This window comes from Talpa occidentalis, unplaced genomic scaffold (genome assembly GCF_014898055.3).
Source record: "Talpa occidentalis isolate TD23 unplaced genomic scaffold, MPIMG_talOcc4v2.1 talOcc4.15, whole genome shotgun sequence".
Lineage (NCBI taxonomy): Eukaryota > Metazoa > Chordata > Mammalia > Eulipotyphla > Talpidae > Talpa > Talpa occidentalis.
The window spans coordinates 57,087,739-57,105,825 of NW_023601543.1; the positions used below are offsets into that span (position 1 = coordinate 57,087,739).

General features: G+C 55.7%; 2 protein-coding genes across 8 annotated transcripts; one reads left to right on the forward strand and one right to left on the reverse strand.

The window, feature by feature from the left end:
- Positions 1-137: 137 nt before the first annotated feature.
- Positions 138-3,446, forward strand: PRAF2 (PRA1 domain family member 2). Its single transcript, XM_037512412.2, has 3 exons — positions 138-360; positions 1,511-1,728; positions 2,276-3,446. Exons 1-3 carry the CDS (start codon positions 182-184, stop codon positions 2,413-2,415), a joined length of 537 nt encoding a protein of 178 aa, XP_037368309.1. The 5' UTR covers positions 138-181; the 3' UTR covers positions 2,416-3,446.
- On the reverse strand, positions 3,438-17,600 carry CCDC120 (coiled-coil domain containing 120). Of its 7 annotated transcripts, none has more exons than XM_037512404.2 (12): positions 17,285-17,600; positions 13,156-13,324; positions 10,242-10,398; positions 10,036-10,115; positions 9,762-9,895; positions 8,929-9,081; positions 8,302-8,590; positions 7,949-8,011; positions 7,504-7,678; positions 7,285-7,383; positions 5,155-6,069; positions 3,438-4,679 (listed from the first exon to the last, which is right to left on the reverse strand). In XM_037512404.2, the coding sequence occupies exons 3-12, from the start codon at positions 10,313-10,315 to the stop codon at positions 4,565-4,567; spliced, it is 2,097 nt and encodes a 698-aa protein (XP_037368301.1). In that variant the 5' UTR covers positions 10,316-10,398; positions 13,156-13,324; positions 17,285-17,600; the 3' UTR covers positions 3,438-4,564. The 7 variants fall into 7 exon arrangements, with proteins under 7 accessions (XP_037368301.1, XP_037368297.1, XP_037368296.1 ...); XM_037512400.2 differs by adding an exon at positions 12,845-13,018 and having other exon boundaries at positions 4,636-6,069; positions 10,036-10,126; positions 10,299-10,398; XM_037512399.2 differs by having other exon boundaries at positions 4,636-6,069; positions 10,036-10,126; positions 10,299-10,398.
- Between the last annotated feature and the right edge of the window lie 487 nt (positions 17,601-18,087).

Below are 18,087 nucleotides of genomic sequence, written 5' to 3' on the forward strand. Positions count from 1 at the left end.
GGTGTGTTGCTTGCGTTTTCGGTCACGTGCCCTGCTGCGTCTGTGCAGTTTGCTTTGGTGGCGAGGGGTGCATCGCTAAGCCCGAACTCCATTTCCCGGTGCTCCCCGCGGCGGCGCAGGGTGTAACGGGTGTTGTAGTCGGGCCGCACTTCTAGTTGGTCCAGCTACATCCACTGGCAGGATGTCGGAGGTGCGGCTGCCACCGCTGCGCGCCTTGGACGACTTCGTTCTGGGGTCGGCGCGTCTGGCGGCCCCAGATCCGTGCGACCCGCAGCGGTGGTGCCACCGCGTCATCAACAACCTCCTCTACTACCAAACCAACTATCTTCTGTGCTTCGGCTTCGGTCTCGCTCTGGCCGGGTGAGGGAGGAAGGGAGTCGCCTGCAGGGCACGGAGGGTGGGCCCGCTGGTTTTTGAGGCCTGGGGAGGGGCGTTGTAAGACCAGGAATAGCGCGTTGAATAGAGATGGAAAGCCTAAGGGGCATAAAAGGGGAAGGGGGCTTGAAGAAGTGGGACCTGGTTGTGAGGAGGGCCTGGGGTAGGATAGAGCCTGACTGAGGGGACCTGAGAAGGACCGAGAAAGTTGGAACTCAAGGGAAAGTGGGGGTTGGAGAGGGGCCTTGTAGAGGAGGGGAGCCTGAAAGTGGCCCGTGAGTGTGCCTGGGGTACGGTGGGTGATGTGAGTGACGGGGCCACCTCGAGGAGGCCTCGGAGATCATAGGGCAGAGACCAAGACAGGGATGTCGTCAAGTTGAAGCATGTGGAGGGTGGACTTGTGTGAGCTCTGGCCTTGAAGAGGAGATATGAGGGGAACATCCCTCGGAGAGGTACCTGTTGGGGAGCTCGAGGCAAGAGGGAGGACCCAGGGATGGACGGGCTGAGACGGGAGAGAGGCAGAGCCTGGAGGAGGAGCTTGGCAGGGCGGGGATTAAGAGCGGGTCTGAGAACCTCTCGGCTGGCCAGGCCTGTAACACTGGGTGGAATCTACAGGGAAGTGGGAACCTGGATGGAGGTGGGCGTCGGTCTGTCAGGAGAGGAAGCCTGGAAGGGGTGCGCTGTAAGCACCCTGGGGCTGGGGAGAGGGAAACTTGGAGACAGACGCCCTGGAAGAGGAACTTATAAGGACTGGATGGGTTTGGGTAGGTTGAGGTGGAGGAACTTGAGAGCGGTCCTGCGGGAGTAGAATTAGAAGGAAAGAACAGGAAAGGGCCGGAAGCCTGTGGACCTAGAGGGATGGGAGGACCTGAACTGGGACATCTAAGGAAGTTGGGGCTGTAGGGTTGATGGGTAACAAATGAGAGTACACCCGGGAGCCTGGGAGTTGGAAGCTCTGGAGACTAGACCAGTTGGAGACAGGGCTGACAGGAGTATTTTCTGGGCTGCAGGGTCCACAGAGGTGGGACCAAAGCACTTGGGGCCAGATCAGGTGAACAGTGATCCAGAGGACTCTGAGGCCTGCCGGCCCTCCCAGCATGCAGGGCTGGCTAACTTAGTTCCATTGTCCTTGCAGGTACATGCGCCCACTTCACACCCTCCTAAGCGCACTGGTGGTAATGGTGGCCCTTGGCGTGCTGGTGTGGGCCGCTGAGACCCAAGCAGCTGTGCGCAGATGCCGCCGCAGCCACCCTGCCGCCTGCCTGGCCATAGTGCTCACAGTCAGCTTTCTCATCCTCTGGGCGGTGAGCGGCGCTTGCACCTTCCTGCTCAGCATTGCCGGGCCTGTGCTTCGTGAGTCCCTCCACTACCCTTCTATAGCCTGTAGCAGGGAAAATGGCCAGCCCTACCCCGGTTCCTGGGCTGAGAGGGGGCTGGGACACTTGGCTGGCAAGGCCACACCCCTTTCATGGGGCACCTTCCCTGGCTTCCCTTCCGGGAACACCCTTCTTACTGCCACCTGGGCCTCACGGCTGGTGTTAAGTACCCTTCCCTGGCTAGGTCCCCATCCACAGGTCCCCATCCACAGGGAACAGTCAGGGCAGAGACTGGCACCAAAGGCTGGGCCATCGCGCCCTGTGGGCAGAGGCAGCGGGCACAGACAGGCAGACAGGGACCAGGGCTCCTTTAGGCACCCCTTGGGGGAAGATGAACCCAACAGCCCTTGACCACGCCCCTTTTGCAGAGTGTTCTACTTTGCCACACTTAATGCATCAGAGGCGTCCTGGCCACTGCCTACTTTGGCCTGCCTGTGCCCCAATTACCCTCTGTGGGCCCCATTTGGCTAAAGGCTAATTAATGTCCCATCTCACCGACCCCATTTTCCTCCTGTTGCCCACAGTGATCCTGGTGCACGCCTCACTGCGTCTGCGCAACCTCAAGAACAAAATTGAGAACAAAATCGAAAGCATTGGACTCAAGCGGACACCAATGGGGCTGCTGCTGGAAGCATTGGGACAAGAGCAGGAGGCCGGATCCTAGGGCCCTGGGATATGTACCCAAGTACTGCAGAATAGTACCCCCTGCATACCCATACTGGGAACCCAGAGCCCTTTCCCAGCCTTTAAAGAGGCGCCCCCTACCCAGTTCAAAAAGCAGGGTATCTGCAACCCTCTCTCCAAATCCAAAACTGGCATAATATTGCCTCATACCCACTCATTGCCTAGGGAACCCATCATCCCCAGCCCTGAGCTTGCGACCCAGAGCCAGTCCAAAACCAGGATTTGGAGACCAGAGCATCCATGGCCCACCTCAAAGTTGACCCAGAGACACTCCTCCCAACTCCAATTTGGGACCCACCCATCTCCCATGCTCAGCGCCAAAGCTGGGATCTGGGACCAAGGGAGCCTCAAATCTTGAACCCTGAACCAAGACTTTTCTAGACCCTACCCCAGCTTTGAACCTAGGTCAAGGCATTGCCAAATTCTTGCACCCCAGACCCAAGTGTTCCCAGCCCTTATCTTGGGGGAAGATTTAAATATTCTGACCCTGTTGGAACACTTGGGCCCAGATGACCCTCACACCAGCCCCACTAGCCTCCCTCCAGCTCTGCGCAGGGATTCTGCCCCCCTCCCCCAAGTTCCTCAGTGCTGAGGACCAAGAGGTGAGTGGCAGTAAGGTGGAGTGGCAGTAAGCCAAGAGGTGGGGCATATTTATCAGTGTTCCCGCAACAATAAAGGCTTTTGGCATTGTTCAAGCCAGTCTGGGCCTCCTGAGTACTCTGTGTGTTCAAAGGCTAGAAGTGGCAGTCTGCCTTTCACTTCTGGGTGGGCCTCTCACAGCCTGGGGCCCTGTCAGACACGTGGGCTCAGTCCATTCCTGGAACCTCTTACCTCTGGAGCAGTGTTAATGTGCAAGGTAATTAACAAGGAGCGTTTCTTATCACCTGTATCACTAAGGGCTCTTGTTCAAGACCGGCTAGGGATCTGAGCGCACATAGGCAAAGAAGTTGCCTCACATCATAAAGCAAGTAAAGCCAAAACGGATGACATTATCACAGGCTGTTTCCATGGTGCTCTATTTTTTTTTCCCTGTACAAATACATTATCTGATCTTAGCTAAAGGTGTGGCCCCTGAGGTGAGGCAGTTAAGAGGAACAACATATGGGTTCAGTTTACACATTTATTATAGAAATCCCCTTCCAGTGTGGGTAGTGTACTGGGCCCAGGTCCATTGGTACAAAAAGAAAAGTTTAACACCAGGTAAAGGGGGTAGGGGGACCCCCAGCTCCAGAAAGTCACAGATAGGTATCATAGAAAACACAGCTTGTGTGGATTTGTTTAAAAAGTGGTGGATGGAAGGAAAGCCAAGGAAGACGTGACGTAGCCTGTGGCCAGATGTCACCTGAGGATTTTACTGGCATCTAATAGATGCCAGGTTCCACCACCACAGCAGCCCAGGATGCAACACACCCAACAGCTCTGCCCTTTGGTCCTCCTGCGGGGCTCTAATTGGGAACAGTCAGGGCAGAGAGTGCCACCAAAGGCTGGGCCATCGTGCCCTTTGGGCAGAGGCAGCGGGCACAGACAGACAGGGACCAGGGCTCCTTTAGGTACCCCTTGGGGGAAGATGAACCCAAGCACCCCACCCAGCCTTGGGTCCTTCCAAATGTGGGCAGTAGGCCCACCTTCCTAAGAACTGCCCCAATACAGGATGGCAGGGAGTACTGTTCACACCAGGGTCCCCCCGGCTGCCCCAGTCAGGGCCCTAAGACCCTATATGGTCCATTTTATGGAAGGGGCTCCTAATGGAGTAGGCTGGGCATGGAAACAGGAATGAACCCAACCAGGAAGAGATCACAGTTTCCCTTTTACAAAACGTCTAGTGTTGGGGCAAGACAGTGAAGACCTAAATCACAACTGTAAACAGAAATGGAGGAAGGGGCTTGGAGTCCCCATGACATCATCCCCCCTCTTGTAAGCTGGCCGAGGGCCCCCAGTCCCAGCACAGTGTGAGAAGAGAATTGGGGCATCAGACAGCGTTGTGGGCCCACGTTGAGCCAAAGGCTTGGGAAGATCAGGTTGGTGCCCCGAGGACTGAAAGCAACCACACCCCCGGGCTCAGCGCAGTTGGCTGTGTGCTCCTCAGACTGGACTCGTGCCCAGGCCAGCGAGGAGCGTATCAGAAGGGGTCAGACCAGTGTCCCCGGGGTCTGGGGGTCAGAAGTGGAGGACTGCTCCCCCTCTAGCGTCAGGTCACTTAAACGAGCGCTCAGCTCCGGGGGGTACAGGAAGTCCGCGTAGTATCTTTAGAAGGGGTAGCAGGAATCCGGAGGACAGGATGGGAAGACAGAAGAGAAGAAAAGACGGACAAGACACAAAGAGAGAGAGGAAAAGAGGCTCGTTAAAGAGGTGGAGGCAGGCAAAGGACAGCTGCTGTAGGCTCTCAAGTGTGGGGCACAGCGAGAGGAAGAAGAAAAAGGCGAGGGGTACAGCTGGCCCTTCCTCTCAGCACCTGGTTTCAAGGTTCCCTTTCAGCTGACATGCATTACAGCTCTTCCCTAGCTTGGGAGTGGATGCTGCCAGCGGGCCCGAGACCCCTCCACTGCGAGCCCCTGGACTAATGTGGGTCGGGCAAGGCCTGCTGACCCTGTGCCAAGCCCGCAGCGAGTTCTCCCCTGCTCCAAGTCATCAGCTATCACTACTAGCTGCTCTCTGGCCTGGATACTTTCACCATCTGCCTCAAGAGACCCCAACCCATCAGTAAAAGCAACCCCCATACCTGCCAGAGACAGGGGGCGCCGTGAAACTCCTTGAGTGCGGGAGCGGTGCCTGGCTGGGGGCCCCATACAGCGCCTGGCCCACTTCATAGCAGCGGGCATGGAGGAAAGGTGGGTGTTGCGGGCCCATGTGGGGGAGTACAGGCCGGCGCTGGGGCCCCGAAGCCAGTCCCGAGTTCCGGATGTACCAGTCCCGCAGCCCCTCCAGGGCAAGGTTCTTGTGGCCACTGCGCTCACCAGCCGGGGGCACGCGGGCATGTGAGGGCATCCACAGCAGAGAGTTTGGATGCACCTCCAGACCCTCGGCAGCCTCCAGAGGCAGGCCACAGGGTTTGGGGCGGGTGGCACGGGTGTGGGGGTCCTTGCTGCGGAGGAGGGGGCTGCTGCTGTCAGTTGCATACACTGGCGGTGGGCCTGGGAGCATAGCAAGGAACCCATCCCGGCGGGAGAGGGGTCCTGGGGCCTCAGCTGCAGGTAGCAACTCCCCCCAGGCTGCCCCGCTGCCACCTCGGGGCAGGCCCCGGTCCAGGGAATAGTCCAAGAGAAAGTCCCCACACATAGGTGGGAGCCGGGGGGGCCCGCGGGAGGCAGGGGCAGCTGAGCTAGGCCGGGCAGCCCGGGGTGGGTCTGGGGGGCCAGCTGTGCGGGAGGAGAAGGCAGGGATTGGCTGGGGGCGCTCATACAGCACCTCACTGCTCTTGCAGACCGGGGGGCCAGTGGCAGGGGGAACCAGAGGTGCAGGTGGGGAGCCAGCTCCCCCACCAGCTGCTCGGTCCAACAGCAGGGCCTCGGAGCTGTTGCTACGACGGGTGCGAGCAGCAAAGAGGGAGGCGCGGTCGGAAGCAGGATCAGCCCGGGGGAAGCCCATCTGGGAGTCCTGGCTGCCGGACCATTGGCGAGAATGGAGGCCTTCGGGTCTGGGGGCAGAGGAGGAGGTTGATGGAAGTAGGGTCAGAAAGACCAGACAGACAACGTGAGTGTCCTCCCTACCCAACCTCTTTCAGAACCTTCACTTTCACATCTCCAAAATGGGCCCAGGATTAGAAATTGTGTGTCTGAATGAAGGTGATAGATACGAAGCAGGTGTGAGCCTGTTCCCTAAATCTTGTGCAGTGTTGTAAACCCATGTTACCTCAATTAAAAAAAAAATAGTATTCGCCTTAGCACAGGATCAGGACATAAACAAAAGCAGAGATGTGCTCATACTTTGACCATTATTGTCCCAGAATTATTTTTCTTGCTTCAAGAATAAAGTAGGAGAAGTATATATATAATAGTGGTAGGTCACAGCCTGCAAAGGGCTGTGGTACAGAGGGCTGAAAATGTATGGGGGCAACTGGGACAGTTAGCTCTGAGGGAGATGTAAGTACATGCAGGGCTGGGGAGTGAGGACTCTTTCTAACTTATCTCATCCCTTGTCCCCTGCTCAGACCCTTTTCCCAGCTCCCCACTTTGTCCACCACAAAATCCTACTCCCTAGGCCTGGAATTCAAGACCTTTTTGAACTTTTTGTCCTACTACATGTAGGGACCACCAAAAGCTATCACCAAGTGCCACAAGGATGGGGATTTGGTTTTGTTCCCAGCCTGGAAGCAATAGGCACTCCAGCATTTTTCTTCAACAAACAGTAAGGAATAATAGTTAAAAACACAGAATCCAGAGTCAAACTTGCCTGGGTTCCAATACCAGGTGTTCAGCTTACTAACAAGTTATTTCACCTCTCTATGCCTCATTTTCTTCATCTATAAAGTGACAACCACCACAGCACATACCTCATAGGGATCTTGTGACAATTAAATGAGCTGACACCAGACAGCACTGATTCCTACCATGCAGGAAGTGCTCGGTACATGTTAACTAGAACTTGGCCTACAATGTCTTCCCAAGGCAGATACACTTCACAGTGAGGAGCAGAGATTCAAAAAGGGAAATGCACAGAAGAGCCCATACTCAAACTCTGGTGTTTCTGTCCTTCAGTCCCCTCCCCCTTCTTTTCGATCAACTAACTCTTAGTCACCTTTCAAAGCCCAGTCTCTCATGCCCCACACTCTCTGATAATACTCTTCCTAAAAGCCTCAGTTAAAACCAACATTTCCCCCTCTGGTGCTCAAATCCACCCTGAGCCTCCTTACTTGCAGAGCTGGGGACCAGCACCCCGGGTGAGGACAGGGGTGGCAGGTACACTTCGCCCCTCAAAACTGGAGGCACTCCTGGGCAGCGAGCGTGTGGGGCTAGACAGAAATAAGAAGGCCAGGTTAAAGACTGTACCGATAAGCATGCCTTCCTGCCAGGCCAGACTCAGGGTCCCACTCCCTGCATCTGGGGAAGAGAGGAAACGGGTTCACCCTTACCTGGTGGGGCTGGCCACAGAGTTCCGCCGGCTCTTCAGGTCCCCATAGAGATCTGACGGGGGTGGTTTCCATGGAGTTCGCCGCTCAGGGCTGCCCCCAGATACTGCCCGCAGCTGGTCCCAGGCCTTGGGTGGCGAGGGACGCTCCACCAAAGGGAAGCAGCTACGGGGATCCTCTGGGAGGAAAGGAGAAAACAGGGGAGGAGTCAATGAGAGGGGACCCCCACAGGTAGCGGGTAAAGCAAAGGGCAGGGGCTAGCGAGGCAGAGGGCTGAAGAGGAGCCAAGGGATGAGACGGGCACTGGGGCTGAAGAAGACAGGCAGGTGGGGGAAGCCAAGCAGAGGGGGGCCCCACAGGACAGGACCGTGGGGCTAAGGAGGGGCTGAAGAGGGAAGGGAGGGCTGACCATCAAAGGATGGACGGGCTTGGGGAATAGAAGCCTCACCATTGTCATGGCTGGCCCCAGACTCTGACAGGGAGCTGCTCTCTGAGTGCAGAACTACATCTTCTACAGGAGAGAAGGGAGAGACCAGGCACGTCAATGCGAGGCCTAGTGCCATCCCCTCACACCAACGTCCGAGCTCCTCCACACCATATCCCTCCCAAGAACAGACCTTTTCCTGAGTCCAAGATCACCAGTGGCTTGGTTCTACACTTTCTGGTGCCTATCAATCAGTTCCCAAAGGCCCCACTTTCCCCAGGAGCCAGTTTACAACTCTTCTTAGTAGTTGGTCCTTCAGGTTCTGCCTACATCCCTCTCTCCCACTTTCACCAGTGCAATGATGAGCCAAGTCTCACCTTGGCTGAGCTGAGCGAGGCGTGTGCCCAGGCAGACACCCTGGGCAGCAATGACAGTGCCTGTGGACAGTGGCTGGGGTGACGGGAGCACGGGGAGGCCGAGGCGAGCACGGAAGTCCCTGAGTTGCTCCTCCAGCTCGTGCAGCCTCCGCAGTGCATCGGCCTGGACCTGGCGCCGCCGGCGGCGCTGTTCGGCACTCAGCTCAGGGGCCAAGGCCAGGCGGCGGGCAGCTGCTGCAATCTGCTGCTGCACAGACACCTCACGTTCCAGGGCCTCCAGAGCCAGCTCCTGCGGGACCCACCCAAGAGGATGGGATGGGATGAAGTATTGGAAATCCAGGGCAGAGCCCACCTATTCTGCAGGGACTGTCTACACTGCAGGCAGGGCCTGCTCTTCCTAGGGATGGTCTATTCCCCTGGCGGGGGGAGCTTATTCCCTCTGGGAATAGAAACAGTTTTGTTTAGGGGTGAGAGGTCTATTCTGACAGTATCCTCAAGAAGGTCCCTTCTCACCTTCTCTCTCCTTCCCTGGGGCCAACCCCCTACTCTGGCCTCTGGATTTTCTCTAGGCTCCTCCTCCTCCATACTGGTCCCATCCCCTCTTATTCTCCATGCCCATCTCCTCACCTCAGCAGGGCACAAGGAGTGGTGTGCTGGGTTGGGGTGCGGTGGAGGGTAGGTTCGGGCGGGAGGGGGCCGCCGGCGGACTAACTGGGGCCGTTCACCAGGCCGCTCACCAGGCTCGAGCGGGCACTCAGGGGGCAGCTGGCCAGTCAGCTCCTGGAGGCAGGCAGGGGTCAGAGGCTACCAGGGTTAGTTGCGGGGATGAAGCAAAGCAGCAATGATTCCAGAAGCTATGGAAGTCCTATAGGGAGCCCAGCCCTGCTGAGTGCCCCAAGCCCATCATGTCTCTTCCTCCTCCCACAATCTCCACCAGGTAGGTGTGCAATGTAGACTCACCCCCTCAATGGCCCAAATCGCTGGGGCGGCAGGCAAGGAACACAGAGAGACCCGCTTTCGAGTCCAGAATTTCCTCGCTTTTATAAAGACGACATAGTCCACATGTATATATTATATAACACTTCCTTTAGAGTGCAGGGCTGCGTGCTCTGAAGCACATTATTATTTCTGGCAAGCTGCATGGACATTCACACTAAGAGGGGTAAATCGAAACTATAAATCACCCAGTGTCAGTTCAGGTCAGATTTTGCTGCCAAATTTTGGAAACAGCTTTTGTTTTTTGAGGTTTTTTTGGAATTCCAATTGTTGATACGGGACTGTGGGCTTATGTTATAATATTTTATTGTTTCTGAGACATCTGAGCTGAGCTTTGAGGAGCTGGAGGATAATAGGGTATCTACAGCTCAGCCAAGTACCTCAGTAACTACCACCACCTGCCTACCTAGAGGCTCCAGCTCCTCACATCCCACCCACCAACACCCTTAGAGTCAGGCCCTCACCGCCTCCTGGAGACACACTTTGCGTAGCTCTTGAAGTTTCAGGCTCAGGGCCTCCTGCAGGGCCCGCTGCCGGTCCAGCAGCCCCCGCAGACGCTCTGACTTTACCTGGGGGGTGGCCTCTCCAAACAGGGCAGCTGGACAGAGAGGGAGCCAAGATTAATGGGGAAGCAGGGCAACCTGGGGCAGCTGTGGGGCCAGAGGTCAACCCTACCCAAGTGGGCAGTGGTGACTCAGAGGAGGAAATGAGGTAGCAGGAGAGGAAGCAGTCACGGACCTGGAGCATTGAAGGTGGGAGAGCTGATCAGCTGACCTTTGACTTCCATCCTGGTGCTACTGAGAGGCCGGGGCTGATGGCTGGACAAGGCCTGGCAGTGAGGCACAGGAGCCACTGAGGATCGCATTCGTGATTCCCCCAAACCCTGCCCCTACCCAGCTTCCCACACCCCAGCTGGGAAGAAGGGGTTCCCTGATCCCACCCACCTGCTTGAACTGCCCTCTTGAAATCTGTGTATGTCTGGACCCACCAAGCCCTGGTACCTTGGTTCCCTTCCCATTGAGTGGGAGCACAGCAAGTGGGGAGCTGGGTGGACTTACAATGCCTCCTCAGAGGCCCATAGGCCACAGTCAGGAGTCTCACCTGGGGAGGGAGAATTAACGGTACAGATTCAACTAACTATAGCAGCGGGCATTTACTAAGCACCTGGGTGCCAGAAACAGTAACCATCCGCACCACGGTTAACCTTCATAACACCCCTGTGACGGAAGTTCTGTGACGATTATCACTCCCGTGTTAGATTGAGGAAAGGAAGGCATAGATGTAAAATACGTTGCCCATGGCTAAGCTGTAGCCCAGGCCCACCCACCCCTACCCACAATCCCTCATGGAGCTGCTCCAATCCCACCAACTCCTCCTAAGTTCCCCAGTCAGCCAGGCCTCCTTCTCTGCCCCCAGACACCCTTGCTGATCAGAAGCCTGGCCTGGCTGGCTGCCAGCCCTGCCTTCATGCCCTCCTCTAGAGTCTGTTCCCTCCCTCCCATATCCTGCTCAGTCCCCAGCTGGGAAGCCAGGTGATATCACCTCCTACCACTTGGCCTGACCTCAGAGGCAGGTGACAGGGAGGGCCTCACAAGGCCACCAAGGTCTCGTCCCCACCTACTTTGAAATCCACAGCCGAGATGATGGCCAGGTATGCGGAAGACCCAGGCAACAGAGGAGGCGTGGGCTGAAGCCCTTTCCTTCCCTGTCTATACATTGTGGGATATAGCTAAGCTACTAACATGGTGTCACCAGTTTCTTGGCAGTCCTCTGAACTGCCCCTTACGGTTGGTATCTCTCCCTCCACATCAGGGGCAGGGTCAGTCCCTATAGCCTTTTTGTAGATCCAGCAGCAGCCATGCCTTACAGAGGCACTCACATGCCCACCCTCCAAGGCCTGGCATTGCCTGGAATAACAGGATTTCCTTGAGGTCCCAGCTCAGCCTCCTCTGCCCCTTGGATCCTGGGGCTCCTTCCCCTGGCCTCATTTGGGTTTGAGGAATTCTCTAAACCTTCCTCCACCCCACCAGGAACCTCAACTCCTCTCCCATGGGCCGATGCACCAGGACTGTTCCCACATCCCAAGCCAGGCTGCCCCGAGCCTTCCTTCCCTGAGAGCTCGTGGCCTCCTGGGAAGTCAACAAAGAGTCCAGACAGGAGCTCTGACTCCACTCTCTCAGTCTGACCTTGGGGACATAACTCAGGCCTGAGTCATGGGGTCACTAGGCAGGCTAGACTCAGGGTCAACGCCCCACTCCCCCACACCTAGCTCCCAAACCTCAGCTTCCGCTCTTTCTGTTCGCCTGCCCTGTGCACATTTGCCTTAGGGCCAGGGTGACCCTTCTCCCACCCAGAGAGGGCAAGAAGGAGGATCCCAGCAGCCCTCTCCCCAACACCCCCTCCAGACCCCTGCCCAGCAAACCAGGCCCTGGGTCTCCCCACTGGACAGAAGCCATGTCCTGTCCCAGAATGGACTGTAGCAAGAGAGCTGCAGAGGCACCCCCCCACACCCAGAGGCGGGCCCAGCAGGTTTTTCAGGTCTGCCCTTCTGACACCACAGCGGAGAAAGAAATTCCTGGCTGTAATGACTGTTTACAACTAAGATACCTCACCTGGGTGGCACCCCAACACCCTCAGTAGGACCCCATTTCTACATCCTGCCACCGTCAGAGCAAATACATATTCCAGGTGTCTGGGACTACTCTCCACACCGCCCAAGGGGTCCCCCTGTCCCAGCTCTTGGTGAACAGATGGGGGCCAGGCAGGCAGGTGCCAGGAAGCAGTTACTCAATAGCCTGGTCTGGGCTTTCCTGGGGGCCTGGGCCCAGAGTAGGAGGTCAGAGGCTGCTCCTTCAGGTGAGGAAGGGGGAAAGGAAGTAGGGGAGTGAGTGGAGAAGAGAGACTCTGGCTTCTTTTCTCCCCCATCTCTTCCCCTCATCTATTTCAGGCAAGGAATCGGCTTCAGGTCAGGAAAAGAACTTGGACATTTTGGGCTTCAACCCTCTACTCAGGCCCACCCTCCCTCACCGAACAGGCACAGACCTGGTTCTCCCTCCCACCTTCACCCACACAGGGAAGTTAGTATACCCCGTACCCCCTCACCCCACCCTTGGCCCATTGTTCCCAGGTGCTCACCAGTGCCAGAGAGGTGTTGGGGGGCGGCTTCGGGGACCACCAAAAAACAGTTGTCTCAACCAGCCACGGCTCCAGCTGGTAGTGGCAGTGAGCTAAGCGTGCAAAGGCTGAGGCCGCCTCCCACTAGGCAATGGCCCAGCCTACCTGGCCAGGGCTGGGCGGCCCCGTACCTTTTAACCCTTGCTTGCCTGCCACCAGGGCTCAAGCCACCCATAAGGGCAGTCTTGGGGCCACGTCCTCTCAGGGTATTCGGCATGGCCCAGAAGACAGCCTGGACACCCCTCCCCAAATCCATACACCTAGCAGAGAACTGAAAAAGTAGGACTAAGGGTCGTGGGAGTGGCAACTACCTCTCCAGTTGCCCAAGTTCCCAGGTCAGACCCTGCCCGCCCAGCCCGTCCATAGGTCTTACCTGGGAGCTAGGGGTGGAGATCTGGGAGCTGCTAAGCACATGGGAGGCCTCCTGGGTCTCTTGGCAGCAGGTATCACATTCCTGAGGCCCTTACCCTTTCCTTCCAGGGCAAGGCAGGGATAGGAGAAGGTCTTAAAGCAACTCCCACCCACACAGGGGTAAAGGTTTCCCAGGCTGGGGACAGAGGGAGTAGACTTTTCTGAGGAGAAACCAGGTCTCAAGACCCAGCCACCTTAAGCAGCTCCAGAAGCAATCATCCCATCAAACTGACAAAGTTCGCATGTGTTTAACCCCTCCGGACCCTTACAAACCTGGGAGGATGGTGTAGACCCAGCTCCTCATAGCCAGCTAGTAGATGCAGAAGCTGGGGCTCAGAGAAGTGAAGAAGCCGGTTCAGCTCACAGAGGCATAACAGCAGGTAGAATCCAGACTTGAGGGTGGGGGGGTAGGTCCTGGGTCGGTGGCAGACAGAGGTGACTCCTGCAAGGGAGGAGGAGTGGGAAAGGAGACTCATACTGCTTCCCGTCTAAGCTGGTCTCCCCCATTCCTCCCTCCTTGGGCCATTTTTTGGTCAGGAGTGGCTTCGTGCCAGCCAAAAATGAAGGGCTCTGAGTCCCTGTGACATACTGCTTCCCTGCAACACCAGCTGGGCCTGCCCCGGCACACACCACACACATCCTGCGCTCCATTTGGAACCATCTGCTCTGTGACCTCAGAGCCCAGGCCCAAGCCAGGCCCAAGCCAGGCCCCTGCAGCAGCCTGTGCCATGATGTAAAAGGGCAGAGTGAGGATAGGCTCCTCCCTATTTGGCAGGTGGGCCAAGACTGGAGAGGAGTCCCTCTGTGTCGACGGTGCCCCACATACATGTTATTGAGGCCTCCACCATCCTGCCCACCTTTCTTCCTGGGTGTGAGATTTCCGGCATGAGACACAAAGGCCCCTTTCATCATCCCCTCTCCCTGCCCGGGGCTGGTGGAGGTGGTAGCCACAAGGTGGGCAGCTAGGTGTTGGCGAAGCCTGTCTTCTATTCAGCACAGACCCTCCTGCCTCACGTGGGACACCAAGGATGTTAGGAAAAGGGATAGTTATAAAATCAGAGTCCAGAGGGACAAGGGAATCTGGCAACGCAGACTGAGTCTCAAGGTTCCTCATCTGTAAAACAGTAACCACTCGTTACAGAGCCAAGAGAGGCCAAAGTAACTTCAAAAGGTGTATCAAGAAACTCATACCACATCATTAATGACTGTCAATAACAACAATAAACTCACTCACAGGTAGACGGCTGTGGAGGGGAAGAGTGGAGAGCAGGTAACGGAGTCACCTACATACATCATCACTCTGGTCCATGGCTTTTAACAGCCTAGCAGATGGCCAGCCTCTAAGAGCCACCCCAGTTGGGGCCTGAGCCTTGCAGAGTGCTGGCAAGTGCTAGGTCTGGAATCCAACCTAGCTCTGCCACTGACTGGTTGCATGACTGCTTGAAAAAGTCATTTAACCTCTCTGTGCCTCAATGTCTTCATCTATAAAATGGGAATGATGATAACAGTATGTACCTCACAGGGTGGTGTGAGCATGACATGAGTTAACACGTTTAGAGTTTGCATAGGGCAGTGCCTGGCTGTCACAATTACAAGTATTCCACCCAATCCAAACTCACGACTCAAATAGCACAGCTTTTTGAGACAGGGCTGGCATCCTTCAGCCTCACCTGAAACATCTGAAATGGAGCTAGTTTTCCCTTGAATAACTTATCCAAAGCTCCACTATCTAAAATCAGAAATTAAATGTATTCAGATGCCTTTTTGAGACAGAGGTGGTATTCCCCAGCCTCCAAACCCTCCCTACTTGCTACCCAGACACACAACCCTCCCTACTTGCCAAACCAAACATCTCTGAAACAGAACCATCCCCCCTCATTCAAGCTCTCCCTACTCAGCATCAAAACCCTCAGGAACCAAATATATTCAGATACACTGTCTGAAATCACACTACCCAAATACAGCAACTGAATGCATTTGGATACATCCTTGTGATAGAAATTTGTGCCCTCCCCTTCTTTATGTCTTCTTTATTCACAAGGCAAAATGTGGAAACCAAATACATTTTACACAACACTGTACCCTTACTACCCCAACCCTTGCCAGCACAGTTCTGGAAAACGAAAAGATTTGAATACAGGTTTGAGTTAGAGACCTAGCCCTCATTATCTGAATTCTCACTACTCACTCTGTAAAATGCAAACACAAAATACCTTCGCATAAACTCGGTATCTTGCCCAATCTGAACTATCTGAATTCTCCCTCTCAGAACTCAGCTACCAAATAGACTGGGAGTGAGAGATGCTTGTGTTGTCATTAAAAGGTTTGGATAGGGCCTCCCCGGTGGCGCAGCGGTTGAGCGCTGGGTTGCGAAGCTGCCCGCAGCCTCTGCAGCGCTGGTTCGATCCCCGGCTGCTCCCCGGCCACCAGAGGAGGGTCCCGCATGGCGCCCAGACCTCTCCTGCCGCCCGCTGCTCCCCTCAGCAGTGTACTTCGGTCCTTCTGCCTGCTCTGCTCCCTGCTCTGGCTCTGGTGAATTCTCTCACCCTCCCGCGCTTCTGACTATACCCAGTGCTTGCATAAATAAATAAATCTTTAAAAAAAAAAAAAGGTTTGGATAAATGTTTGAGATAAATGAGATGGGTCTGGTATCTCATTACTCAAGCTCTCATTAGTCTCTATGAGAAATGCAGGCACATAACATAATGGAATAACACATTTACCTCTATGCTACTGAAACTTCTCGTCTGTCCACAAAATCAAGGCGATTCTGACAGAGAGGGAACCTCATGGTATAAACATTGTTGTTACCATCAGATGGGCCTGATTCTAATTAGACCAAGATTTGTACTGCTTACTGTTGAGAGAAGGGGAAGGAATCCCTGGCCCCATTCCACCCCTACCTAGCCCTAAAGTCTCTGGCCTAGAATGATCTTTATCTCAGAGTAGGAAAGCAGGGGATGAAGACCAGGAGATGGGGGGTAACACAACTTAGAAGATTCACACATACCCGAGTCCCCTGAGTCCCCTGCCTTCCCCCACATGGGGCAGCCCCCTACCTAGCAAGGCTGGGAACATGATCCAGACCTCACAGACTCCCAGAGAGCCACTGAATAATTTAGGGTGTTCTTTCACACATGGGGAGGGTAGGGGGCACAGGAACAGTTCTATGGCCTCCTGGGGCAGGGAAAGAAATGCAAGCTCTGTGTGAGATCAACGAGTGGGGGTGGGGGAAAATCACATACAAAAACCCCATCAGCTACACAGGGCCCACGAGGTTATGTGCTCTGGCTCATGCTAAGAGAAGCATTTGTGATGAACTTCAGAGGTAATAGGAATAGCAGAACCTCCAAATCCAGGGGCAAGGGATAATGGGACCACTGTCCTGGGCTCAGAGTGAGGGTGTTAGGGAGGAGGGAGATCTGAACAGGTTAGAGGGTCATGGAAAAGAGTCAAATGGGGGCCTGAGGCTGGCAAGGAATTAAGGGAACAGGAAAGAGTATAGAAGACAAAGCAAACCACATTGTTGTAGGATGATGGTCAGGAGACAGGATAGAGAATGAGCCAGGATATTTGATGGTGTGGAGTCAGGTGCAGGACATGAGTCAGAGAAAAATCAGGGACAGCAGGGGATGAAAGAGCAGAGCAGGGGTCATCATCAGTATAGAACGAGTCAAAAGACATGACTGGGGACAGGCCAAGACAGCAGTCAAGGGAAGGAATTGGAGAAAGGGCAGGGTCAAAATGGAGGTAAGGAGCAGGAAAAGACAAGGACAGAATGAGGATCGGAATGAGGTCTGTCTTGGCACATGAGAAGATGGGAAAACTATGGGGCTGAGGGTGGGTCTAAAGGTGGTGAGCCAGATAGGATCAGATGGATAGTACAGGGTGGGGACAAAGTAGGTAAGTTAAAGGTCAGGAATTTGTTCAGACCTAGATCAGATTGGTGTTAGGGAGACAGGACATGACTGGAAGGGTTCAGAGTGGACAAGAGTTTAAGAAACAGACGGTCAAGCATCAGGACAGAAACTAGGGTGATCGGGACAAGGCAAGAAGAGCTTCAAAGATAGAACAGCCAGGCAAGGATCTGGGGTGAAGCCAAGGAACCCAAGAACAGAACTAGATGGGGTCTGGGATCAGGAGTAGGTTTAGGGGAACAAAAAAGGGGTTGAGGATCACACCAAGCCGGAACATGGTTAGGTCAGCGATCAGATTGGATGCCCTGAGGCCAAGACTGCCCGGGGTTCACGGTTTAAAAAAGGTCGTCAGGTCCGGCAGTGGTCCAGCGCGAGGCCACGGGGTCAGAGGTCGTAGTGCGCGCGCAGGTCCATCCCCCCTCCGAGTTTCCGGGCCCTCACCCCGCCCTATCTCCTCCCTTCCTCCCCAAGCGGGCGTTACTCACCGAGGGTCCTCGCCCCGCGGTGTAGGCGGGGTCGGTAGGCCCGGGGGGCGGCAGGTGGGCGCGCCCCTCCTTCGCGAACCTCCCCACCTCGTCCCTGGGCTCGTGCCTATTCCCCTTTCCTGCTGTGGGCCACGTTCAGCCGCGCGACTGTTAGCCGAAGGGGCCAGACTTAGCCGAGGGGGCCAGACGGGGGTGGGGGGTGGACGCAAGAAGGGGTGGAGAGGAGCCCCGGCTTGGTGGACCTGGGCCCCCGCCTTGAACTCCAATCTATTCCCTCCCCGCGGCACCACCACCTCGGCCGCGGAGAGCAAGCCTGGGGGTGGGGGGCGGGGCGGGAGACCACAGCAGCGGCGGAGACGAAATGCGCAGGCGCAAGCTCCAGTCTTTGCTTTTCCTGCCTTGCGAGCGCTGGGAGCGAACAAGCCGGGAGCGCGTGCGCACATGCTATCGCTAGGCCCGCGGAGCTCGCCCCTTCTGAGGCCACGCCCCCTCAATGATCATCCCGACGCCCCTCACCCAAAGTCACCCGCCTATCAGTACCCCATGCTACTCTATAAGTCGCCACACCTGTAAAGTTCCCCAATCACCCTTCGTGCTACCCTCCCATTGCACCTCAAACCACACTCCATCATACCCCAAATTGTATTCCCAAACTATTGTCCATTGATTCCAGGCAGAGCCTCCAACCCAAGGCAATGGATACCGAAGCTGGACCAATAAACCACCCTCATTGCCTCCAAGCTGTGCCCAAATCACTATATTGACCCCAATCCTAAATTATCTCCCATAACCATCAAAATTGC

Coding starts and splice junctions, on each gene's coding strand:
- CCDC120 (XM_037512404.2), bottom strand. CDS start 10,315: ATGGGAAGGGAACCAAGGTACCAGGGCTTGGTGGGTCCAGACATACAC. Junction 9,082..9,761: donor AAGTGTGTCTCCAGGAGGCG/GTGAGGGCCTGA, acceptor GCCTGCCTCCAG/GAGCTGACTGGCCAGCTGCC. Junction 4,680..5,154: donor GCGCCCCCTGTCTCTGGCAG/GTATGGGGGTTG, acceptor CCCCTTCTAAAG/ATACTACGCGGACTTCCTGT.
- PRAF2 (XM_037512412.2), top strand. CDS start 182: ATGTCGGAGGTGCGGCTGCCACCGCTGCGCGCCTTGGACGACTTCGTT. Junction 361..1,510: donor TTCGGTCTCGCTCTGGCCGG/GTGAGGGAGGAA, acceptor TTGTCCTTGCAG/GTACATGCGCCCACTTCACA. Junction 1,729..2,275: donor CATTGCCGGGCCTGTGCTTC/GTGAGTCCCTCC, acceptor TGTTGCCCACAG/TGATCCTGGTGCACGCCTCA.